The sequence below is a fragment of the Elaeis guineensis genome, chromosome 3 (genome assembly GCF_000442705.2).
Source record: "Elaeis guineensis isolate ETL-2024a chromosome 3, EG11, whole genome shotgun sequence".
Lineage (NCBI taxonomy): Eukaryota > Viridiplantae > Streptophyta > Magnoliopsida > Arecales > Arecaceae > Elaeis > Elaeis guineensis.
The window spans coordinates 674,764-700,985 of record NC_025995.2 but is presented as its reverse complement, the minus strand read 5'-3'; the positions used below and the strand labels follow the sequence as shown (position 1 = coordinate 700,985).

The window sequence follows — 26,222 nt, the reverse complement described above, 5'->3', positions numbered from 1 at the left end:
TGCAGTTTTCTTGCTAAGATCACCAAGGCATAAACCATTTTTTCTAACTTTGAATATCTCATTTCTGCATCATGGAGGATCCTACTAAACAAGTAGACTAGCTTTTATAACATCCCTTCCTTGCATATGAGTACTAAGCAAATCACCACAAGCAAGACCACGAGAAATGTGTGATCCCATGCCTAGTCCAAGTTTGTTGAGGAGCAAAGGTGAACCGAGATACCTCTTTAGCTCATCGAAGGTGGCTTGGTATTCATCAAACTATCCAAAGTTTTTGGCTCATTTAAGGGCCTTGAAGAGTAGCAGGCTCCTCCATCAATCTAGATATGAACCTGCTAAAGGTAGCTATCTATTCTATAAAATGATGCACCTCCTTGATGGCCCTCAATGGAGCCATCTCGTGCATAACTCAAACTTTTCTTGGATCCCATGACACCATGAAACAAAGAAACTTATCAGATGTGACCCCAAAGGTGCATTTGCTTAGATTAAACTTCATTTGGGACTACCAAAGATATGCAAAAGCTTTCTTAAAATTGATAATATAGTGGTTAGCAGCTCAGCTTTTAACCAACATATCATCCACACATACTTCCATATTTCTCTCAGTTTGCTCCTTGAAGACCTCATTTATCAATATTTGATAGGTTGTCCCTACATTCTTCAAACCAAAGAGCCTGATCCTGTAAAAAAAAGATCTTTATTAATAATAAAGATGGTCTTCTCCTCATCCTTGGGCACCATATGCATCTGATTATAGCTCGAGAAGACTTCTATGAAGATCAAGAGTTGATGGCCTGAGGTGGCATTCACTAGCTAATTGATCTGAGATAGTGGGTAGCTATCCTTCGGACATATCTTATTGAGATCAGTATAGTCAATACAGATGTGTCACTTTTCATTTATCTTCTTGATAAGAATTACATTCACCAGCCACTCTAGGTACCTTATCTTCTAAATGAAACTAGATTTCATAAGCTTGTCCACCTCATCCTCAATCACCTTCTACCATTTTTGGAAAAATCTCCTCTTCTTCTATCTAAATAGCCGATATCTTAGATCCATATTCTATCAATGTACTATCACTTCTAAGTTCATGCCTGGCATATCCAATGTCGATCAGACGAAGATATTTGTATTTGATTAGACAAACAGGATAAGTTGCCTTCGAGTCATCTCATCCATCTGCAAGCTATTCTGAATGGTCCTAGTTGGATCATCATCCCTAAGAAGAACTAAGATGAGATCTTTAGCCAGTTCTTCTCGTTGTTCTTTTAACTCATCTCGCACATCAAGTTCTTCCATAGGTAGGGCCTCCATAGGCTTTTTTCTTTGGAGGATTGCTATGTAACATTGTTTGGCCAGGGCTTGATCTCCTTATATTTTTTTAATACAATTTTTAGTCGAGAACCTACGAATAGGTGATAGAGTGACACTATAGCTTTATGCATTCAATCCAGATCAACATAGAATCACATTGTAGGTAAATATACCTTGACCATCAAAAAGTCCAACTGTCCAATTGATCATTTGGATTACTAACTAGCAATGACTGGTAGAATTATGACCCCTTTAATCAGGACCGCATCTCTAAAAAAGCCGACAAGGGATGAATCGAGCTTCCTCAACTAGTCAGAGATTGATTGTTGTTTGGAGAAAGTATCATAAAACAATATATCAGCTGAATTTTTATTATTTACTATGATACAATGTAGATTATAATTTGCAATAGTCTAGATACAACAACCGTATCATCATATGGGAACCGAGCTCCTTGCAAGTCAGCATCGAAAAAGATAATGACATCTCTAGTCTTCTACCTCTTCATGCTGCTTCCCCTTATATATTCTTGTTCAAGGGCCTTAGAGAGGCCCCAGAGGTGCCCCTTAGTGTTGGCATTAATGACCCCAATCATGAGTCAGTTATCTTGGTTTCCTTTGAGTTGAAGGGGATCAGATTGGACTTCATTCAACTCCCGCCAATCGTTGACATACTGATCAAGCTACCCAAGGAGAATAAGAGCCTCAATTTCACCTCTAAGTTGTATATATTCTTTGGTATTGTATTCATAGTTATGGTAGAATCGACAGTACTTCCTCTAATCCCACTAATTAGCTGAAGCTCATATCCTCTTCGGACATTATAGGTATCCCTGACCTTTGATATCCATTAAGATCTAAGCATGCTAATAGGGGTGTAGGTCCTGAATCATTGACTCGAAGATCTCAATCGTCGTCTCCGAGGTGACGTTTGAGACCATTATCCCCAAGGTAGAGTTCAGGATTGGCACAAGTTCCTCCCTCTATAGCTTTTATCCTACCTTGGCTCATTCTTTTTGTCTCCATTCCTCTCCTTCTCTTTGGACTTCCTCTTAGGAGATTCACCATGGGAGGTCATCGCCTTCTCAGCATTAGTATCCTTCTCCACTCAAGCTAACATTTCGATGAAGTCCTTCGGATACCTCTTGTCTAGAAAAAAGAGTAATTGATACTTGAGAAACCCACCTTTCAAAATGATCATGGCAACTAACTGATTCAGATTATGGACTTCTAGGGTGGCCATATTAAAGTGGCTCACATAGTCCCTAAGGGACTCTACCTCTACTTGATGTGGATGAAAGAGTTCGACCCTAAACCCTAAAGTTCTTTTTCTCTCTATGTTTCTCTCTTTTTTTTTCTGTAATACTTTGACATGTTTGATATACCTTTTTCTAGTTTCAAGATAACACTATTATTGAGAAATAAAATGGTAGAAAATAATGCGCCTCCCTCTTAGGAGGGGTTCTATGTTTTGTCTCAAAACAAGCCAAAGGTTAAGAAGGATAAAAAGGTGAGTGATGATTTACATCCTCCAATCAAAATCAAATGTCAAATAATATTATAGCAAATGATTTCCAAGCTCTTTCAACAAACTTATATACATGGGGCTATTCTAAAAGTGCAATTGTTAGTGCAGAAATCCGCCTGCGCCGGAGAAGCTGGAGTTGAGGAAGCCGCGGTCGCCGTCGGGACCTGCAAGGGAAGTCTAAACCGGAGGTGGGGTTGCTCCGGCAAGACCCTCCGATGCTCAAGTCAGTTCTCTGCCTCAACAAGAATGGAGTGCTCGAACGGAGAATTTAGCAGAGTTTTGAGATAAGGCAAAAGAGCTTAAGAAATAACGTATCTGAGTCCCCCCTTTTATAGGCGGGGGAGGCAACGGACTGATGGCGACGTTTGTAACCGCCTGGTAGTGGGCCGCCCATGGTCAGGGGAATTGATTGTGAAAGATAATGGAGCAGACACGTGGCCATCGTCATATCCCACCACATAGGGCCTGTCGCAGGTAGTGGGGCGACGTCCGTTACTGCTAGTTGTCAGCGAGTAGTGGGATCGTGCAACACTTGCCGCAGGGAGCGGAGCAGCATCATAGCTGTTGGTACAGCCTGTCAGAGAGCAGTGGGATCGTGCAGCACCTGTCGTAGGGGGAGGTGGAGCCGCGTGGAATCCGCTACAGGAAGTGGGACAGGATCATGGCAGTTATTGTTATCTGCCAAGGGACACAGATCTGTTGATCAAGGCTCGGCAGTGGTCGGAGCTCGGCCTTTGTAGGAGTCCGGGAGGAGTCTGCCTGCGGCTGTAGTCGTTGGCGTCAGGGATGAGGCTCGGCTCCCTTAAGGCTCAGCTCCCTTAAGGCTCAGCTCCTCCAGCAATTGGTATCGAGAGCGGAGCCCGGACGAAGCTACAACTGCTGTCGATGGTGGAGCCCGGCTCCCGTAGGAGTCCGGGCGGAGCCGTTCTGCTGTTGATGGGGGAGCCCGGCTCCCGTAGGAGTCCGGGCGGAGCCGTTCTGCTGTTGATGGAGGAGTCCGGCTCCCGTAAGAGTCCGGGCGGAGCCGTCCTGCTGTTGATGGAGGAGCCCGACTCCCGTAGGAGTCCGGGCGGAGCCGTTCTGCTGTTGATGGAGGAGCCCGGCTCCCGTAAGAGTCCGGGGGGAGCCATCCTGCTGTCGATGGTGGAGCCCGGCTCCCGTAGGAGTCTGGGCGGAGCCGTTCTGCTGTTGATGGAGGAGCCCGGCTCTCGTAAGAGTCCGGGCGGAGCCATCCTGCTGTTGATGGAGGAGTCCGGCTCCCGTAGGAGTCCGGGCGGAGCCATCCTGCTGTTGATGGAGGAGCCCGGCTCCCATAGGAGTCCGGGCGGAGCCGTTCTGCTGTTGATGGAGGAGCCCGGCTCCCGTAAGAGTTCGGGCGGAGCCATCCTGCTGTTGATGGAGGAGCCCGGCTCCCGTAGGAGTCCGGGCGGAGCCGTTCTGCTGTTGATGGAGGAGCCCGGCTCCCGTAGGAGTCCGGGCGGAGCCGTTCTGCTGTTGATGGAGGAGCCCGGCTCCCGTAAGAGTCCGGGCGGAGCCGTTCTGCTGTTGAATTCGACTGCGGGTATTTTATACCCAACACCAGTCCCCCTACTTTCGAGTTTGAATTTCAAGCGAAGGAAGTATACAGAGAGAGATGCGTGCAGCCGGAATCGCCCCTTCGAACTTTGCGCACTGCCGCCCCCATTTAATGTGCGCACGTCAGAATCCGTTTTTCGGTGAAGGTGATTTGAAAAGTCTTTTCGGAGCTCCCGTCGAAATGCAATCCTAAGCGTCGCTCTGCGGGAATTTGCGAGCAATCAACCCTCGATGACGGTGAAGGGGATAAGCGCGCCACGCGGCACACATCAGTTGGCCCAAGAATACCCGCCACCATAACTGCGCCAGGATCCATCGGCTATTTAAACCCCTCGGCCCCTTCGTAGCTTCATTCTGGCATTGTTCTTTCATCTGAGAGTCCTGCTCCTCTCGCCCCAGTCCCTGTCTCCTTCCCTTATACCATGTTATCCACTCGGGAGGCTGTCCTCGAGGGAATTCTTAGGGTTTGGAGGAAGGAGAGAAGGAGAATGGCGGCCGGTGAGAATCTCCGTCGCTCTAGAGGGAGCCTAAGGAAGAATTCCTTCAACAACAGGGGTTTAATAACGGGGGCCGTCGGGGAAGCTATTCTGCCTGTGAATCTCGGGGCAGCAAGGCGGGGTGATACCGGTCAAAAGGGCAGAATAGACGTCACAAGCCATGACGGGATCCTTGACGCCGTCGGGGCCGAGAGACCAGAGGCAGTCGGCGTTGAAGGTGGGGCAGTAGAACTTGTTGCGGGGACGGTGGAAGTAACGCATGCCGACCTTGCCGGAGCGTCTCGGACGGTGGTCGTCGTTGCCTCCTCCGCCTCCGGAGATCAACTCTACCCCTTTCCCGCTAAAGTTGGGACCTTGGGAACAGAATGAGGCGAGATGGGCGAGAGCTGTTACACGTGCTGGAGAATGCGACTGAGAAGGATAGAGACGGAGTTCGTAGCTCGGAGCGGTCTCCGGTTCGTCCTGCCCGGACCGTGCCCGTGACACTTGCGATGACGTGTATCTTCTTTCTTCCTGACCCACCGGGTCCTGTAATGTGTTCTTCTGTTAAATAAAAAAGTGATTTCAGTACCTCGTTTGCATCTTGTGTTGAATAGTTGTCCGCCGAACTCCTTCATTTTCCTTTCCTTCTCTTTGTCTGTGTTACGTCGTTCCAGAATCATCGGCGATCTTTTCAGCTCATGCGGGGTCGTCATTTGCCGAGCTTCTTTTCAGCTTTTATGTCGTTCGGAGATATCCACTTGTTAGGTTTGCTTGGCTGAAGTCGAAGCTAAGTTCGGCTCCCTTGATAGTCCGAACGGAGAAGTTCTCCAGAGGTTGGAGTAGCTCGGATCTTGTAAAAGTCGGGGCAAAGTTTTTCTGTAATCGGAGTCACAAATAAAGCCGAAATAAAGCCCGGCTTCCGTAGAAGTCCGGGTGGAGTTGTCCTGTAGCTGTCGTTGTCGGTGGAGCCCGGCTCCCGTAGGAGTCCGGGCGAAGCCTTTGTTGCTGCCGATGGCGGGGCCCGGCTCCCGTTGGAGTCCGGGCGAAGGTTTCTTGACGGCGGAACCTGGCTCCCGTAGGAGTCCGGGTGAAGGTTTCTTGGCGGCGGAACCCGGCTCCCGTAGGAGTTCGGGCGAAGTCTTCTTTGCATAGGGACCCGGCTCCCGTAGGAGTCCGGGCGAAGTCTTCTTTTTTTTTTTTGCGACGGAATCCGGCTCCCGTAGGAGTCCGGGTGAAGTCTTCTTGGCGTAGGGACCCGGCTCCCGTAGGAGTCCGGGCGAAGTCTTTTTTTGCGGCGGAACCCGGCTCCCGTAGGAGTCCGGGTGAAGTCTTCTTGGTGTAGGGACCCGGCTCCCGTAGGAGTCCGGGCAAAGTCTTTTTTTGCGGCAAAACCCGGCTCCCGTAGGAGTCCGGGTGAAGTCTTCTTGGCGTAGGGACCCGGCTCCCGTAGGAGTCCGGGTCTTCCACTTTGCTCATGTCAGGACGAGGTTCTCCTCCTGTTCCTGACAGGGCTGCAGGGGCACATAAGGGCGTTGCAAGGCCTCTCCCCCCATCCGGTCTAAAAGAACCGGGCCTTCGACTTTGCTCAAGTTAGGGCGAGGTTCTCCTCCTGTCCCTAACAGGGCTGTGGGGGCACATATGGGCGTTGCAAGGCCTCTCCCCCCATCCAGTCTAAAAGAACCGGGCCTTCGACTTTGCTCAAGTTAGGGCGAGGTTCTCCTCCTGTCCCTAACAGGGCTGTGGGGGCACATATGGGCGTTGCAAGGCCTCTCCCCCCATCCGGTCTAAAGGAACCGGGCCTTCGACTTTGCTCAAGTTAGGGCGAGGTTCTCCTCCTGTCCCTAACAGGGCTGTGGGGGCACATATGGGCGTTGCAAGGCCTCTCCCCCCATCCGATCTAAAGGAACCGGGCCTTCGACTTTGCTCAAGTTAGGGCGAGGTTCTCCTCCTGTCCCTAACAGGGCTGTGGGGGCACACATGGGCGTTGTAAGGCCTCTCCCCCCATCCGGTCTAAAGGAACCGGGCCTTCGACTTTTATAAGGTTGCCCTCTCATTTTTGATACCGTCTGCTTGAATTGTCCTAAGACAAATGGGCACGCATTTTTTTTTTTTTTTTTTGGTCAGGACGAAATCACTGGTAGTACATCCGTAAGTTTTCTGAGCTCCACGATCGCGGGAGGTCAGCTCCCCCGAGTTTCCTGAGATAATAAGTTCCAGGTCGGACTACTTCCTTGACCTCATAAGGTCCCTCCCAGTTTGGAGCGAGCTTCCCTTGGCCCTGAGGTTGTGAGACAGCAGCTCGTCGGAGCACTAGATCCCCTGCTTTGAATGCTTTGTTCTTCACTCGGGCGTTGTAATATCGGGCAACTCTCTGTCTGTAGGCTGCCATTCGAACCTGAGCAATCTCCCGCCTTTCTTCCAGTAGGTCGAGGTTGGCTCTGAGACTTTGCGCGTTTTGGGGTTCGTCGAATGCCACGACTCGTGCCGACGGGAGTTTAAGCTCGATCGGGATGACGGCTTCCGTACCAAAGGCTAGAGCAAAGGGAGTCTCTCCTGTAGGCAACCTCTGAGTGGTCCGATAAGCCCATAGCACATGATAAAGTTCGTCCGCCCAAGTCCCTTTTGCTCTTTCGAGCCTGGTCTTAATCCCCTGCAAAAGGGTTCTGTTTGTTACCTCGGCTTCGCCGTTCGCCTGGGGATGGGCTACTGATGTGAATTTGTGAGAGATGTTTAGATCTTCACAGAATTCAGCAAATCTGGCTCCCGCGAATTGCCGTCCATTATCAGTGATGAGGGTTCTAGGCAAACCGAACCTGCACACGATCGATTTCCAGACGAAATCCTGCACCTTCGCTTCTGTGATTTTGGCTAGTGGCTCGACCTCGACCCATTTGGTGAAGTAGTCGATCGCTACAAGGAGGAATTTCCTTTGACCAGATGCCATGAGAAAGGGGCCAAGAATATCCATTCCCCATTGCGCAAAAGGCCATGGGGCGCTCAAGGGTGTAAGCTCGGTAGCAGGTTGTCTCTGGATGTTGGCGTACCTCTGGCATCGATCACACTTTTTGACATATTCAATTGAATCTTGGTGCATGGTTGGCCAGTAATACCCTTGGCGGAGTAGCTTGTGGGATAGAGACCTGGCACCTAAATGGCTTCCGCAAGCTCCCTCGTGCACTTTCCATAGAGCGTAGTCAGCTTCGGAGGATCGGAGGCATCTCAAGAGAGGCAGAGAGTACGATCTTTTGTATAATTTGTCCTCATAAAGGATGTACCGGGAGGCTTGATTTCGGAGTTTTCGGGCTTCTTTCGCATCCTGGGGGAGAATCCCATCCCTAAGATAGGTTATTAGCGGGTCGACCCAGCTGGGCTCGTGGTCGATCTCCATTACGAGTCGCGGTTCTTCCGTACTCGGTTGTTTTAAAACTTCAAAGAGGACGCCCTTTGGCAATTCGGCCGGAACCGATGTCGCCAGTTTGGAGAGAAGATCGGCTCTAATGTTCTCCGACCTCGGAATTTGCCTGATGTCGAAATTGTTAAAGGCAGGGATGAACTCCTTCACCTTTTCGAGATATTTGGCCATACTGTCCTCCCGTGCTTCAAAGCTCCCGCAGACCTGCCCCACCACCAGTTGGGAGTCGCTGTACACCCGGAGTTGACCTATTCCAAGCTCCTTAGCGATCCTCAATCCTGCGATCAGAGCTTCATACTCCGCTCCATTGTTCGTTGCGGAGAATTCGAAACGCAGAGCGTACTCCACAACGACTCCCTCCGGGCTGGTCAAGATCAGGCCTACACCCGCGCCTGCCATGTTGGACGATTCGTCCACATGGAGGGTCCAACAGTTATCGGACGAACTGGCTTCTTCGTCGGGGGAGTTCGACTGAGTACTCAGGTCATCAATTTCATTTTGCTCAGGTTCAGCCTCCTCGGGGATGGTGCATTCTACTATGAAATCCGCCAACACTTGGGCTTTTATTGCCGGTCTAGGCTTGTAGTTGATGTCGAATTCTGTAAGCTCGATGGCCCATTTCGCCATTCTTCCGAAGATATCAGCTCGGTGTAAAACCGCCTTGATCGGTTGGTCGGTGAGTAACGTCACCGTGTGCCCTTGAAAGTAAGGTCGGAGTCTCCGAGCTGCAATCAACAAGGCGTAGGTCAGTTTTTCTAATTTAGCATACCTGATCTCGGCGTCCCTCAACACGCGACTAATGTAGTAGACCGGTAGCTGGACTTTCATTTCCTCCTTAACAAGGATGGCTGCCAGGGCTGTGGGAGAGACTGCCAGGTACAAAAATAATTCCTCTTTGGGCTCGGACTTTGCCAGCAGTGGGGGTGAGCCAAGATAGCCTTTCAATTCTTCGAATGCCTGTTGGCATTCAGGGGTCCAACAGAAGTTTTTCGACTGTTTGAGAGTTTGAAAGAAGGGCAGACATCGCTCGGCCGACCTTGCGACAAAGCGATTGAGAGCCGCAACTCTTCCTGTGAGGCACTGAACCTCTTTGATCGATCTCGGGGCAATCATATCTTGGATGGCGTGGATTTTCTCCGGATTGGCCTCGATCCCGCGCCCTGATACCATGAAGCCCAAGAACTTCCCCGAGGTCACCCCAAAGGCGCATTTGGTTGGGTTCAGCTTCATTCTATACTTTCGAAGAACGCCAAAGGTTTCTTCGAGGTCGGTGACATGATTCCCGGAAGACCTGCTTTTCACGAGCATATCGTCCTCATAAACTTCCATATTTCGGCCGATCTGCTCCTTGAAGATTTTGTTCACCAGTCGTTGATAGGTCGCGCCCGCATTTTTGAGGCCGAACGGCATGACCCTGTAGCAGTAAAGGCCGCGATTAGTGATAAAAGCAGTCTTTTCTTCATCTTTCGATGCCATCCTAATCTGGTTATAGCCGGAGAATGCGTCCATGAAAGTGAGAAGCTCATGGCCCGAGGTAGCGTCCACCAGTTGGTCGATCCTGGGAAGGGGGTAGCTGTCCTTTGGGCAAGCTTTATTCAACTTTTTGAAGTCGATACACATCCTCCACTTGCCATTTGCTTTCTTGACCAAGACAACATTGGAGATCCACTCTGGATAATTGACCTCCTTGATGAATCTGGCCTTGAGAAGTTTATCCACTTCCTCGGCTATCGCCTTCTGCCTCTCCGGGGCATGACTCTGGATTTTTTCTTTTGTTGGCCGATGTTTAGGGTCGACCGTCAGATGATGTTCCATGACTTCTGTCTCAATCCCCGGCATATCCGTCGGGACCCACGCAAAAATGTCCGCATTCCTTCAGAGAAAGTCCACAAGATGCGCCCGCACCTCCTCCTCCAGGTTGGAGCCAATCAACACCACATGCTCCGCATTCCCATCATTCAAAAGAATTGGTATTAGGTCCTCAATCGGGCCGCCCCTCTCTTCAGTGAGGTCATCGCGCGCATCCAACCCATCGACTGGACAAAGGTCCGCTTGATCGCTTCTTTGCAGGGCAATATTGTAGCAATACCTGGCCAGCGCCTGGTCTCCCCGAACTTCTCCAATCCCTTTGTCAGTGGGGAACTTCAACTTCAAATGATAGGTTGAAACAACGGCTTTGAGGGCATTGAGGTCGGGTCGGCCAAGAATTGCATTGTAGGCAGAAGGCGCCTTTACCACCAGAAAATTCACCAGGGCTCTGGACTGCTTTGGATGCTGACCCGCGGTCACAGTTAGAGCTATCGTTCCTTCCGTTGGAACGGCATCACCCGTAAACCCTATCAAGGGGGAGCACATCGGCCTTAGATGACCGCCAAGAGCGGCCATTCTCGAAAAGGTACTGTAGAATAAGATGTCGGCCGAACTTCTGTTGTCGACGAGAATGCGACGGACGTCATAATCTGCTATATTCAAGGAAACTACGACCGCGTCGTTATGAGGGAATTGGACTCCCTGGGCATCTTCTTCAGTGAAGGCTATGGGCTCTTCAACTTTTTGCCGCTTGAGGGGTGCAGCTGATGTGCTGGTTGCCTCCGATCGGGATTCTCCCGAGATGACGTTGACGGAACCCGGCGAAGGCTGGTCATCCGGCCACCCTTTATCATCAATCATAGCCGGAGGTAGTTGTGCGGAAACATCACGGGAGGGCATCGGATGGGGAAAAAAGGATTGGGTGCCGGAAAAGATGGCCGGAAGCGGGTCCGTTGAGCGCTCCTTCAAGAACAAGGGTGCTGCGAAGACACACGCCCTTCCTCTAGCGCCAATCCTGTTAGTGCAGAAATCCGCCTGCGCCGGAGAAGCTGGAGTTGAGGAAGCCGCGGTCGCCGCCGGGACCTGCAAGGGAAGTCTAAACCGGAGGTGAGGTTGCTCCGGCAAGACCCTCCGACGCTCAAGTCAGTTCTCTGCCTCAACAAGAATGGAGTGCTCGAACGGAGAATTTAGCAGAGTTTTGAGATAAGGCAAAAGAGCTTAAGAAATAACGTATCTGAGTCCCCCCTTTTATAGGCGGGGGAGGCAACGGACTGATGGCGACGTTTGTAACCGCCTGGTAGTGGGCCGCCCATGGTCAGGGGAATTGATTGCGAAAGATAATGGAGTAGACACGTGGCCATCGTCATATCCCGCCACATAGGGCCTGTCGCAGGTAGTGGGGCGGCGTCCGTTACTGCTAGTTGTCAGCGAGTAGTGGGATCGTGCAACACTTGCCGCAGGGAGCGGAGCAGCATCATAGCTGTTGGTACAGCCTGTCAGAGAGCAGTGGGATCGTGCAGCACCTGTCGCAGGGGGAGGTGGAGCCGCGTGGAATCCGCTACAGGAAGTGGGACAGGATCATAGCAGTTATTGTTATCTGCCAAGGGACACAGATCTGTTGATCAAGGCTCGGCAGTGGTCGGAGCTCGGCCTTTGTAGGAGTCCGGGAGGAGTCTGCCTGCGGCTGTAGTCGTTGGCGTCAGGGATGAGGCTCGGCTCCCTTAAGGCTCAGCTCCCTTAAGGCTCAGCTCCTCCAGCAATTGGTATCGAGAGCGGAGCCCGGACGAAGCTACAACTGCTGTCGATGGTGGAGCCCGGCTCCCGTAGGAGTCCGGGCGGAGCCGTTCTGCTGTTGATGGGGGAGCCCGGCTCCCGTAGGAGTCCGGGCGGAGCCGTTCTGCTGTTGATGGAGGAGCCCGGCTCCCGTAAGAGTCCGGGCGGAGCCGTCCTGCTGTTGATGGAGGAGCCCGGCTCCCGTAGGAGTCCGGGCGGAGCCGTTCTGCTGTTGATGGAGGAGCCCGGCTCCCGTAAGAGTCCGGGCGGAGCCATCCTGCTGTTGATGGAGGAGCCCGGCTCCCGTAGGAGTCCGGGCGGAGCCGTTCTGCTGTTGATGGAGGAGCCCAGCTCTCGTAAGAGTCCGGGCGGAGCCATCCTGCTGTTGATGGAGGAGTCCGGCTCCCGTAGGAGTCCGGGCGGTGCCATCCTGCTGTTGATGGAGGAGCCCGGCTCCCGTAGGAGTCCGGGCGGAGCCGTTCTGCTGTTGATGGAGGAGCCCGGCTCCCGTAAGAGTCCGGACGGAGCCATCTTGCTGTTGATGGAGGAGCCCGGCTCCCGTAGGAGTCCGGGCGGAGCCGTTCTGCTGTTGATGGAGGAGCCCGGCTCTCGTAAGAGTCCGGGCGGAGCCATCCTGCTGTTGATGGAGGAGCCCGGCTCCCGTAGGAGTCCGGGCGGAGCCATCTTGCTGTTGATGGAGGAGCCCGGCTCCCGTAAGAGTCCGGGCGGAGCCGTTCTGCTGTTGAATTCGGCTGCGGGTATTTTATACCCAACACCAATAAATTGTAAATAATTATAAAATGGGTTGATCAAGTCAAATGGAGCACCCATATCAGTTAATCGAGGAGAGACTAAGACCATCTAGATTTCATTCTAGCATATGTGTATAAGATCATTCTGAATCAATTTTGGTTGTACCTAACCAATATCAACATGTTAATGCGAGCAGTGATGATCTTATTCCATAAGAAAGTTGAACCAAAGACAAATGCAACTGTATAATAAGAACTATGAAATTTGTTGTAATTACGATATGTTTCTAATGATGATGAAATCAATCAAAATGATAATAGTACAAACTACCAAAATAATCAACCAACTAGAGGAGGAAAGTACAACACCAAACTGCTTGTAGCATAGGGTGATCGAACATGGATAAAATTCAATGGGAAAGCAATGGATAAGCTCACTAAAGGGTTGGACATCTATGATAGACCACTTCATCTTTGAAATTTTCAGGAACAACAAACCATTATTTTCTTCTTCTTCTGTACAATATTAGTCCACAATTTTAGCGGATAGTGAATCCTTCACAAAAGGAACAATGAGAATAATGGCTTGTAAGTGAACTCTATGTGTTTCTCTCTCCAAATCGCTCCACAAGAATCCAGAATAGTAGTGCCCCGTACTTGCATAGTTCCTCACCCTCTTTAGAAGAAATCACAAGTTAGGAAAGAGATCATCAGTCAAGTGCAGATATGGCAAAGGAAATTAAATATCATTTAGTAATTTGTAAATGGTAATGTAAAAGAAAGGAGATAAAGAGTTGTGCCCATGTAGAGATATTCTTTTCTCATGGTTTTTGTAGCATCTTTGGAATTTATTTTGTTGAGATTGATAAAGTACTTTCTCTCTTGTTTGCTCAATAGGTAAAAGATAGAGATAAAAATAGTACAAATATAAAAAATACTTCAAGAATAATGTCTAAGGCATGTTTGACATTATCAAAGGTAATAGAGCTTTTAATATCTATAAAGTTTTGAGCGGTACTATTTTTACTGGTAAAACTTTTAATAAAAAATCTATTTATTATCGATGACCATACTTCTAAAATACTATGTAACTTAATATACATTTGGTAAGTGATAATCAAATTGACAAAGTACTTTCAGTATTATGAAAAGATAATAAAGGATATTACATATCATTTTCAATTATTTAATTATTTATACTATCAAAATTTATTATTATAAAGCATTCTTAAAATATAAATTATTTACTTTGATATTTAATCTAAATAATTCAATGAATAATTTGTTTCAAATACATTATAAAATATAATAATATTTTGTAGTACTATTAATATTATAATATAGTAATATAGTATTATTATTTTATTCTATTTTGGAAGTATTATATTATATTATATTAATATTATACTATTATAAAATGATTAATATAATTTAATAATAATAATGATGATAATATCATATATAAAATATAATTTTATATTATTATTATAAAATTAATATTGTGTTATATTATATTGTTATTATATTATACTATCAAAAATTATTATTATAAAGAATCATTAGCTTATAAATTACTTTTCACTCAATTTTTTAAATGTGAAGACTCAAACCTGGGTCTTACGTCCAAAAAAAAGAGGTCTTCCGATAAATCTTGAGCAATTCTTTTGCCTAAAAGCTCCAATTTGGGATTTTTCCGTAGTAGCTTTTTTAGTTTTTAGAAGAGTTAGAATGCTGTTTAAAAATTTTTGTCAAACATCTCACGGTGACCCAAAAGAGCTTCTAGCCTTCAAGAACTTTAGTCCTTCCAAAAGCAATGTTGAATGGAGGACTAAGATTGATTTACAAAGAAAGAGTCTTAGTTTTGGAAACAAAAGGATGGTGATAGTTTTAGTTACAGTCTTTGAAAGGTTGAGACTTGAGTTCTAGTACAAAGAGTCATGAAAGGCTAGAAACATCAAAGCTTTAAAATAAATGAAATATGTTATTTGTCAATGGATCCTATAGTCATTTTGGTATAGGCTTTCTAAAAAATGCTAAGGAAATCTAAAACTTATATTTCCTTGGGGAACATGGATAGATGGTTATTAGAACTAAAATGAACGTGCAAAGGCACTTTTTCATTTTCCAATATGCTATTTTAAAATCTGAATGATATGCTAACATAGGTACTTTCCGATTGGTGCTTTCTTTTATGTTTTTAGGATTTTCTGAGAGCAGATTTTTTCCTCTCTCGGTAATTTAGTAGTAATAGGAATTGGTTGAAATAAAGCTCTGCAAGTATGTAGAAAGAATACTTTGGACTGATGACTTTTTACACTAGGATGCCCTCTAGATGATGGGCCTTGGTGCAATGGCAAGATTTCTCCATTGACATAGATGTCAGGATAAGACTACTTATATCTACCCTTCCAAGACCCCATAGTGGCAGAAAGCTCATGCACCAAGATGCCTTTTTTTTATAATATTAGGTGGTAATTTGGTAAAATTAAATAGCCTACAACCAAGGGAGGGGAAGGATAGAAAATCCTTCTACATATTCTTCTTTTAGAAGTATTTGGAGTGTGGACAAAGAAAAGCTAGTAAATAGACAATGCAGTCATTTTAGAAAGCTTGCAAAGAATAACCTCCCAAAAGTTGCAGCACGTATGCATCATATAAGACCTGGTTATCATATGCGACACCTCCAAGGAGATGGAATGAATTTGATGCATAATGCAGATCTCATTAAGCAAGAAGCAACTTGGGGATGTAATGTGCAAGGATTAAATAATTAAGTTTTCTCCCTTTTATAATTCCAATTTATGCTGGCGTTTCTCATGCATGAGGTTCATTGCAAAGGACAAATCCATCTGACCAGAGTGCTTCCAATGGAATTTGCACTATAAATAATAGGAAAAAAATTAGATTCAAATCAAGCCATGGACCTCCTATAAACGTAACAATGAGAAAATGTAAGATCACAGAGGCGATAATAAAAAGGGTGTGAAATTGTCCAGAATTGCATAATCAAGTATTTTAACAAAAATTATTGAGCATGGCCTTTACTAATAAGGTCATGTGTCTGAACTCTTTGAACTTTTATGAGTTACATATTGTAGTTTCAAAACATTCCTCTGTAATAAAATATACGGACCAACATAAGATAGCAATCCTGCTTTTGAGACTATTGAATATCAATCCATCTCTTGTTATCCTAGTTTTAAAGCTTAGAACCACTGTCAGCAAAACTTAGTTGGAAGTCTCTATTGGCAATTGTCATCTTGATCATCTCTGCACTCAGCTGAGCTGGCAGTGCATGTGAACCTTGCAGCTTCAACAAGGGATGCATGGAACTTCTCATGCATACCTGACTTCTGATCCACTGTAACATGTCTCCCACATAAGCCATCACATTGCTCTGTTTTCCTCTCTAATTCTTGCTTAACATACTGAAATACAAATAATATAAAAAGAAAAACCCTTTGTAAGACAAATAGAAGACTGCAAGTAGTTCTTTTCAGTCATCTAATATACATGGATCTATGTGGTAAGGCATATGCATCAGTCCACAAAAGGGAATGTGTGTTTAGTGAAACAACCACAGGGCTTCTGATCTCAGCCAAGCTTCTTCAAAGTGCAATAAAAAATTGTACTTATGCAAGCAAAATAATTTCAAAAAACAAAATCTAGATGATCTTTCATACCACAGATATTCTGAGAACAGAAACCATTTCCTCATACCACCTCTATTAGTGACTTTTAATAGAGATTCCAATTAAAGCCATCCATTCATAAATTTCTATGTTGATACTGCATCACAATCATGAAAGAATGAGTGGCAACACAGAGTTGCTACTCGGGTTGAAGACACTTAAAAGGTCCCGTGAACAAAACAGAAGTTTTGAATAATCATTTGCTTAATTATATTAGGCATCCTCTTTATGCTCGATAACATCAAGTCAACCAAATTAACTAGGCTGCCTTCATGCTAGAAAGCAAGGCTGGGTCATGCCATGGATTCAATGACTGACTTCATTGTTTCGAATTTCATAGAGTGGATACACGCACGCACGCAGAGAGAGAGAGAGAGAGAGAGAATTAAAATCTCTGGAAGGTTAATGACATGAAACTTCATGACCCAAGCACACCGAGTTTTGTGTTGGGGCATCCTTCCCCATGAAGACAACAATAGTCTGGTATCTGCCTCACAACTATCTCTTCTCAATGGTCACAGTAACATATCAAAGGCTCACAGCTGAAGAAGCTTAGACACTTGTAGATCATCACCTATGTTACTTAGATACTGATGTGAGGTATCTTAGAGAAAAGGATCGAGTGACACGCATGTCTGCAATATTCAACAAGAAGTGCTTACTTTAAGAAAAATAAATTAGTACCGACCATGATGGATCGGATTAGTTAATGAAAAAGTAAATATAAAGCAGCCAAATATGACATTGTTAACTCAACAAATGAAAATTATCTTATAGATGTACCAAATGCATCAAATTACAAATTTAATTGGATAAATTTAGATCCTACATGAAGACAATCTAAACCTGCAAATCCCATTCCTATTGTTTCTTCAGTAATCTTTATCTTTGCATTATTTTTTTTACATATAATCCAAAATAAATTCTGATACAACACAAAAATTTCTTAATTTCTGTTATTTGTGCACTTTATGGGACAAATGATATGCTTGATAAAGTTAGGAACACATGCAAGTTTCGAAAAAAACTCCCAATTAATATTCTCTACAAAAACAATTCATAGCCCTTGATCCAATTACAAAACCTATCAAACTCCAAACACCTCTTAACCAAGATCCCAGTATTATGTACTGATAAAACTATAGATCTAAAAGATATTGATCCAATTTATCCGTGAATACTGAACTTCAATCATCTCTTTTACAGACTTAGTTTAAGGCTTTAAGCATTATAAAACACTATGGTAGCAATGAAACAGGTAAGAATTTATTATACGACAATAAAGGAAGATAAGGAAAGCAAAAAAGCACATCCATGGCAGACATGCATGCACGCACATGCACTTGCACGCGTGCACACACACATATATAAAAGAACAAAAACTAAGTCCCATTAGCCAACATCTAGTCAAGCCTCTTAGCAACACAGTGGTCTAAGACATAGACAATTCCATTTTATCTAGTAGAAAATGTCCACGCCCTTGATAAATCCAAGCATGAATTTGATCTCAGCATCATCAGTGGGTGCGAACAGGGCATCTTCCTTTCTTTCCCATAATCCTTGACCGTGTGTCCTCATGGATGAGAATGGCATCATTATCCCCATTGAAAAAGATGTAGACTCCACAGCTAGGGCTTGATCAAAGAAAAAGGTTGATACATTAGTACTTTCAAAGTTTCTTGCCCACCTAGAAAGAGTGGAGGCATTGTTTTGAGTTGAGCTTTTTTGTTTTCGCTGAAACAAATGGGTTTTAGCCAGGTTTGACATGAAACCTGCCCTCATTTCTAGAGCTTGGCTTGTTTTGGCTGCTTTCAACTGAAACCAACCAGTTTGGTTAGTTTCAGTTGGTTCTAGTTGGAGCTCACCAAATGTACTGTAGGGAACATTTCAAAGGGGGGACATTGTTGGGGCACCCCCCCACCTCCAAATTCCCCCTTCACTATGTTGATTTCAGAAGATCCTTGTAGGCTTTTTGAAAAACATAAGTTGTACACATGGGGCAAACTAAATCAAGAGTAATCCATTAAATCAAAAAGGCAAAAGGATAATGATTCAATTATTCTACTATGATAACTTAAAGTATTTATAGTTAGTAAAGAGCATATAAGCAATTATGAGATATTTTTATTTTCCAGAGGAGGCAACCTAAGAGGAGGGGTGAATTGGATTTCTTAAAAATTAATTTCACAATTTATGTCCAAAACAAATCCAACAGTGTTTGAGAAGTGCTTAATAGAAAATAAATATGCACCAAAGGATGAAGGATGAACTCACCAACACAATCACAAACACACAAAGTTTATAGTGGTTCGGTGCTAAACTCAGCACCTACATCCGCTCTCCAAGTCAATCCAGTTGGAAATTTCAACAATAACCCCTCAAGCTTACAGTCCAATTCTTTTCTCGGATTCACAATCCAATCCGATTGGTTTTCATGGGATCATCAACTACAACCTTACAACCACTTATTTTCAAGTTCACAATCAATTAGTTGGTTTTTACGGAGATACCAATCGAAACCTTACAACATCCAACTTCAGGCTTGGACTAATCCCAAGTTTCTTCACCTAAGAAATTTATCACAATAAACAAATCAAGAGATACAAGAAATTAAAGTTTAAAACAATAAAACTCTTTTAAGTTTTAGAAGAAGTCGAGGTAGTTGAGCTCTTGATTACTTGGACTTCTTCCTTGAATGCTTAAGAGGGTTGATGAAGGCTTCAATACTTTTGCTCAGAAGTAGTTCGCTCAAATCAATGCACTATTCCTCTCTTATGAGTTGAATAAATATAAGAAGAACTAAATTAAAGACACTCTTAATTCTTTCTACTTTCTTTTTTGAGTTCCATTCACTAGCATAAATAATAAATGCCAATAAACTCTTTGAAGCTTAATCCCTTATGTTCCCACTTGAAATTACTTTATTTATGGCTTCCAAAATATCTGCAATAAATGCTTTAGCCATTGAAAACTTGAAAATAGCTGTTAGAAATAAATTTTGTGCGTTAAAAAATTTAAAAAACTAGCTATTATTCTGTCAGAATTTTGTGAGTCGGCTCACACAAGCTCTTAATCGACTAATCTAAGATTTTAAGTCAGCTAAATGAAATATCTGAAACGGCTCAATCGCAGATGCAAATGTTCCAACTTTCTATCTATTTTGTCTATTTGATATTGGATCGGCTCAAATCTCTTCTTAATCGACTAACTTGGTGACTTGATCGACTAACTAAACTTCTGCATCGGCTCAAAAGACTTGCTGATTTATACTGTTTTCTGTGTTCTTCTGTCCCTAAGACTGAGTCGGCTATCTTTCTCTGTGGTCGGCTAAGCTCCAGTCTTGATAGGCTATGTTGATTACTAGATCGGCTTAGAAAAATTTTTTGAATCTTCATCTTTCTGTCTTCATCTTGAGTATGAGATTGCATCGGCTATCCAAATGCTTGAGTCGGCTAAGACCCTATCTTGATCGGCTAAGATCTTGATCAGCCAAAGAAGTTCTGTTGAATTTTATCTCTTTCTATTTTTCTCTCAAACTGAGATTGGACCGACTAAGCTTCTAACTTGGTCAATTTAGCGGCATGCCAACCATGCCAACATTAATTTTAGATAGCATTCTCTGTTCAAACTTATTCTAAGTTAGACTTACCTTCTCAAACTTAATATGTGTATAATTTAGCTTGTTGAGATGTCCTTCTAGACTAGACTTTCCATTTATCCAAGTGAACTTAATTTCTTTGCTTCCAAACATAAGTGTTTGACTTGAGAATGTGAATTCACTTGAGAGGACTTCTTTTTCGATAAACCATTTAAGCATTTTGAGAAAACTGACAATCATTCTCAAAAGCATTCATCAGCAATCATAATTTGTACTTAAATAATTTTGACATCATCAAAATCAATTATAAGGCTAACAAATTTTCTTTTTAATTACCATTTTGTTATAGGCTATCTTTTCTTTAGATTGGTTTTGGAGTTCTAATCCAATTAAAATTAGTGTCTAAATGTCAGTAATAGGTGTGGTTAAGGAGGTCCTATTATGTAAAGGTTGAGCTTTAGAATGAATTAGGTCTCTTACATGCAGGGTTTTCCTAGATGTGAGTAGAAACCATGTGCTAGTCTCCTAAATACAGTTCACTCAATCTTCCAAATAAAATTCATAAACTTTTGGCCTCATTCTCCCATCACAATGATTCCATGTCTGAAGAAGCTGGCAACTGATTTCAAACCTAGGTAGCAATTACCATGTTGAATACTTCATTGAAGTTATCCTCCAAGAGTCTGCAGGGTATAACATCTCTCTTCTCTGCTAAAATTAATCCCTCAAAATCCTATGTAAACCCAAGATTTTTGTCTACAACATCTAACCGCCTCTTGCCATCCATATTCCACAGCAACTTGTGGAGACAGCAAGTTCAATGTTTATATAATCTGAGGTCTGCCAAGAAATTTTAATAAGGTAAAGCTCAGGTAATTTCACTTCTTAAAACCCTATCAAATCCTACATCCACAATCCTTCTGTCTAGTATCTTATAACCATCCAAATATTTTTGGTTCAATGTCAACCTTGATCATATTTTATCTACTATATTTCCCAAAGTTATTCTGGCAAACCAACAAGTTGGTTATGTCTTTTAAACTTCAAGCCTAGTTGACACATTGACTCATTGAGCATTTGAAAGCTCATTTGGATCTAGAGTTATTTCCTGATCCAACTGTTACCAGAAATATTCAAAATATTGTCCTTATTATCACATATAAACACACAGTTTTCTCTCCATAAATTGCCATGGTAATCAGCTGGTTATGTGAAATTTATTTAACATTATACATCAATGCAAGACCCCCTCCCCCCCCCCCCCCCCCCCCAACCTCTCTTCCTTTTGTCTTCCTCGTCTCTCTTAGGCGTTATATGCATCCTCCCATTTCATTTAAATAAGATCTTTTCAATATGCTCCATTTTCATTGAAAGCATACCCTTTTCAAATTAACAACAAGTAATTAGAAGACAAAATTGTAGTTAATCAAAATATTGGTCATAAACCCACCCTCTTCATCTGATAAGCACAAAAATTCCCCACTATCAAACAGTACGTTCTTCCATCTTGAAATAATCAGATCTTTGGATACTAGATTCAAACAGAAATGGGGGAGGCTGTTAGCATAAAAGATATTTATAACATGACTTGTTTGATCAGTATGTATGCCAAAAGATATGGGTTTCCCAGAATTCGGCACTAAATCAGTTCCAATACACCACACCAAAAGTAAATGAGAGGATAAGATGTGTAAATTGCTGATCACCATGTTAGTAGAAACCACTCCACTTTTTGATGGATCAGTGGAACTAATTCACAAACTACCTACCACTAGAAAGGAATAGATAAATAAGTAAAAACGAGATCCAAAGCAGCAGCCGCAGTATTCAATTGTAGTAGTATAGCGGAGGAAGAGTGAGAGGAAGAAAGAAACAATCAAAAATAAAAATAAAAGTAAGAGAAAGGGTGAGCCAACCTGCAACATCCTCTGATCAAACTTGGGCACGCCAATCTGGCCTACAGTCAGGGAGCCGAAGAAGTTTCCCAAAAGCGCGGCGTCCGGCACCGACAACCCCCAGACGAGCCCGCCGACGAACCCCCCCAAGAAGCTGTCCCCGGCGCCCGTCGGATCGATCTGCACCGCCGGGAACGGGGGCACGTGCAGCTCCCGCTCCTTCCAGTAGACCCGGCAGCCGTCCTTCCCCTCGGTGACGATGACGCAGCACCACTTGCGGGCCTCCTCGATGTCCACGAAGGGAGCCTCCTCGGCGGAGGCCTTGAGGAACCCGATCCGCGGGAGGAGGCGTGCCAAGCCGGTGTCGCGGAGGGGGACGAGCCCCACTGTGCCGTCGGCCGGGTCGAAGGAGCGGATCAGCCCCTGGACGTCCACCAGCACGACTTGGCAGAGGTCGAGCATCCGTGCCAGGGTCTCTGGTGGGATCTCCCCCGCGACGCCGGCGGCCAGGCCGAAGTCGAAGCCGTCAGCGTCACCCGGAAGGTCGGAAGGGAGGATCGCATCGCAGGCGCGGACCCGCCGGAGGACGCGGTCGCCGTGATATCCCGATTGGCCGTGGGGCCGGGATTGGGAGGGGAAGTGGGCGTGGAAAAGGGTGGTCGGGGAGGAGGGGGCGACGAGGGGAGGGTGGGCGACGGCGTACGCGAAGTCGGGGCCGACCTTGGCGACGTAGCGGTGGGAGGGGGAGTTGGGCGAGGAGGGAGAGAGGGCGTCGAGAACGTTGGAGACAAAGGAGGCGGCGCCGCCAAGGGTCTCGCCGACGACCCGGCCATCTCGGAAGAGGACGTCGTGGCAGTAGTTACCGACAACCAAGGCGGCCCTCGCCCCCCGCCACGGAACTTGTCCATCCCCTTCCTCGCAGTGCACCATCGATTACGGGGGATGACGATGACGATGATGGAGGGGGTAGGGAGGGGAGGGGAGGCTTCTCCCTCCCCATCCTCGTCGGTTGAGAATCAGGACACATTCAAGATGCCAACAGTGCCTCGTGGGACGGGGCACGTGTGTTCTTAACCTGAGTGCTTGACCTGTGCTACCAATTCGGAGTCATCCATTCGAGATTGGCACGACCGTGATGATTATCAAACGAGCATCGCACCACCGCTGTCCCATGTAACGCATAGGCCCGCTAACAGCTGATTTTTTTTTTTTTTCTTTTTTTTTTTTGAAAAAGGGGAAGCCGTATTATAAGAAAAGGTCAAAAATGTGCAGAAGACTTGTACCAAACTTTACAAAAGAAAGATGATAGTTACGAAAGAACCCAAATAACCGAACAAAGTAAGAAGAGACGTTTAGAGAGCAGAACCAAAAGAAGCCCGATGAAGCTACAGTGGCCGAACCAAAAAAGAAGTGTGAAGAGGTCAACTTGAAGTAGCCATAAAACTAAAGAGTTGCCTCCTGAGCAAGAGGACATTGAAATGCCAAAGAAGTTGAAGTAGGTTGGAATCTAACATTCGGCGTCTCGGATGTAAAGTTCCCAAAAGCAAACAAATAGCTTTGACCATGTATGCAAGAGTAATTGCAGGTGAAGTATAGAAGGAAGGTAAATAGATGAAGCTTCGGTTGATAAGCCCACCTGTACATGAAGCTCTCCAAATGAAAGCAGTAGCTAGTAGATGACCATATATGAAATTTTGGAAGGAGAAATGACGGCAAAAAGTGAAAAATGAACTGTAAAATCAATTGAACAACAACTGCATCCTGACAAAATAGCAAAAGTAAAGATTATAGGAGCAGATGAACGTAGCATAGAAAACCCAGAATATCACAAAACCAGCAACATGATAGAGACTCCAAAAACCAGCAACAAGTGGAAAAAGAAAGTAACTGGTGAAGCATAAGATAAGGTGGATGAAAACAATAGTGGAACATAGGATGTAGAAGACTATCGATGATGGTGCTGAAATGCAAATCCATAAGCATCACCTTGGAAAATAAGAAGACCACCCGATCAATGAGAAATGTTAGAACTCGTTGAAGCAGTCCATTCCCACGTCTTTGAGTAAAGGGATACCTAATTTGATGAACTTGGATGAAGAAGCCAGGGGATAACCGTAGAAGAATCTCCCTCCAACCAAATGCTGGATGCCTTGACGAATTGCAATGTGAATTCTGAGCCATATTGCAGCTTTGAGCTCTGCAATCGGTATGGTTGAGTGCAATAAAATCTTTCCCCCTACCCAGATGAAAGCTGCATTATGGTCCTAAATGACAAAACCTGTAGAAGCTTTCCCAGAAACAATTGAAGCATCAAAATTTACTGTAAGCATTCCCACCGGAGGAGCTAGCCATAAGACCAGATCAGATGAAAGTTGGCAGCCTGAATGCTGTTTAGAGCCACCCCAATACCTACACGGAGTGTGAGTAACTTGAAAATGCATAACATCCAGATAAACAGAAACTTTGGGAAGAAGATCAACCGGAGAGGGTGATTGATTGCTGTGAATACGATCATTGCAAGCTTGCCAAAGTAGCCAAGCTACACATGCCACCAATGATTTCCGCCCTTGCTCTACCACAGCAGAGGAGACATAGTCAATGCTGGCAAAAACGAAGGGAAGAAAGACACTTGGTATCTGTAGTTGGAATTTTCTCATAGATCTCATGTAGAAGATTAGAATACAAAATTATCAAGAACAGATCTCCACAAGTAAGAGATTCATAAATCAAAATCTAGGATCCATACCTATGTTCACCATAGATTCTGAATAATAAATCAATCTCAGATGCTCAGACAAACACCGAAAGCCAAGTCCTTCTCTCCAACTTCCTCTCAACAGGTGGCTAATCGATGGAGCAAGCCTGAAAACTAATCTCATGATATTTATAGAAACTGTACCCCAATTCTCTGAGTTTGTACAAGAGTAAGTTCAGCAAGCCCAAACACAAATTGCTTATATACTGGAAATAATCTATTTTTCAATACTTATAATCTAGGCTGAAGAAACCATCCAAACTTTTTTTTGAAAACCATAATTAGTGAGAAACCCAACTGCACAAAGACCAAGTCATCCGGATGCAAACTATAGGCCCTACCCACAATTTCAAAATGTTCCTAAACCCTCTACCAATAATTTGGCTTTTGAAAAGAAGGTCCTGCAAGCATTGAAAGGACTAGAAATAAACATCCAAATCCTTCACTCCCGTACATAATCTATAACCAAGCTAGAGACCCAAATCGACCAGCTAACAACTACATTCAGTAGCAGAGAAGAAAGAAAATTGCACAATCAACCTGAGAAAAATTTGAAAGGACAATATATGACTGAGAGTTCTAATGCCCCTGAAACTTTTTTAGAACATGCTAAATCTTTATGACTCTCAGGAATAGAAAGGTCATAGCAAAATCAAGGAAACCAAAACTGAAACTTTGACCAAGTCAAAATCACCCAAGGATAAGGAGGACCTGAAATTAAGGAATTAACCAAACCCATCAGCACTTCTTCATCTGCCTAATGCCTCATTTTCAAGTGCTCTAGAACCCCCTGTTCCTTTTAATAAGAAGGGAGGAAAGATAGATAAAATATTAAAATTATTTAAACAAGTTCAGATTAATCTCCTCCTTCTAGATGCAATCAAATAGGTCCCAGCTAATATCAAATTTTTGAAAGATTTGTGCATACAAAAATGTAAATTCAGATCATAAATTTCGAAAAAAATTTGTTTCATTGAACAAGCTAGTTCAGTTTTCCAGCATGCTACCCCTCCTAAACTTAAAGACCTAGGTGCCCCTTTCATTTACTATGTTATAGGGGACCTTCACATTGAAAAAGTACTTTTAGATTTAGGGGTAAGTGTTAATCTCTTTCCTAGCTCAGTGTATGAACTTTTTGGATTTGATGAGTTGAAACCCACCTCTGTTACTTTGCAACTAGCTAATAGATCTACTAAGATGCTAATAGAAAATTTTGACCTCTCCATAATAATCACGAACACCATTTTTCTAGTGTTGGTCAAAATCTTAAGAAGGTGATCAGCATCCTTGTCAAAACTAATCAATCAAAAGTGATGTTTACCTCAAATGCAACAGAAAAAAAATAGATCCAGGCTGTTTGCTTGCTTCATGAGAGCTTCAAGCATAGCTCCTCTACTTCATACTCACATCGAAAGCTTCGCAGAAAGGGGCTTCAAGGCATCAAGGGTTTGGGAGTGAAAAAGAGAGAGAAACACACGCCTGGTTTTCAGATATCAGAAACTAGTTCACACCTGATTTTTAGATTTTAGAAGGAGCTCACACCTGATATTGAAAAGGATCTCACGCATGCATATTTTTACAATACCTTTCTTTCCCTTGTTATAATATCGTACACTACATGATAAAACAAGTAGA

At 44.4% G+C, this 26,222-nt stretch overlaps 1 protein-coding gene across 3 annotated transcripts; it reads right to left on the bottom strand.

The window, feature by feature from the left end:
• Nucleotides 1–15,616: 15,616 nt before the first annotated feature.
• LOC105042439 (inositol 3-kinase) lies at nt 15,617–22,878 on the bottom strand. Of its 3 annotated transcripts, none has more exons than XM_073253483.1 (2): nt 21,854–22,873; nt 15,617–16,075 (listed from the first exon to the last, which is right to left on the bottom strand). In XM_073253483.1, exons 1-2 carry the CDS (start codon nt 22,760–22,762, stop codon nt 15,890–15,892), a joined length of 1,095 nt encoding a protein of 364 aa, XP_073109584.1. In that variant the 5' UTR covers nt 22,763–22,873; the 3' UTR covers nt 15,617–15,889. The 3 variants fall into 3 exon arrangements, with proteins under 3 accessions (XP_073109584.1, XP_073109585.1, XP_073109586.1); XM_073253484.1 differs by lacking the exon at nt 15,617–16,075 and adding an exon at nt 16,513–16,974 and having other exon boundaries at nt 21,854–22,878; XM_073253485.1 differs by lacking the exon at nt 15,617–16,075 and adding an exon at nt 17,041–17,973 and having other exon boundaries at nt 21,854–22,877.
• Nucleotides 22,879–26,222: the final 3,344 nt, after the last annotated feature.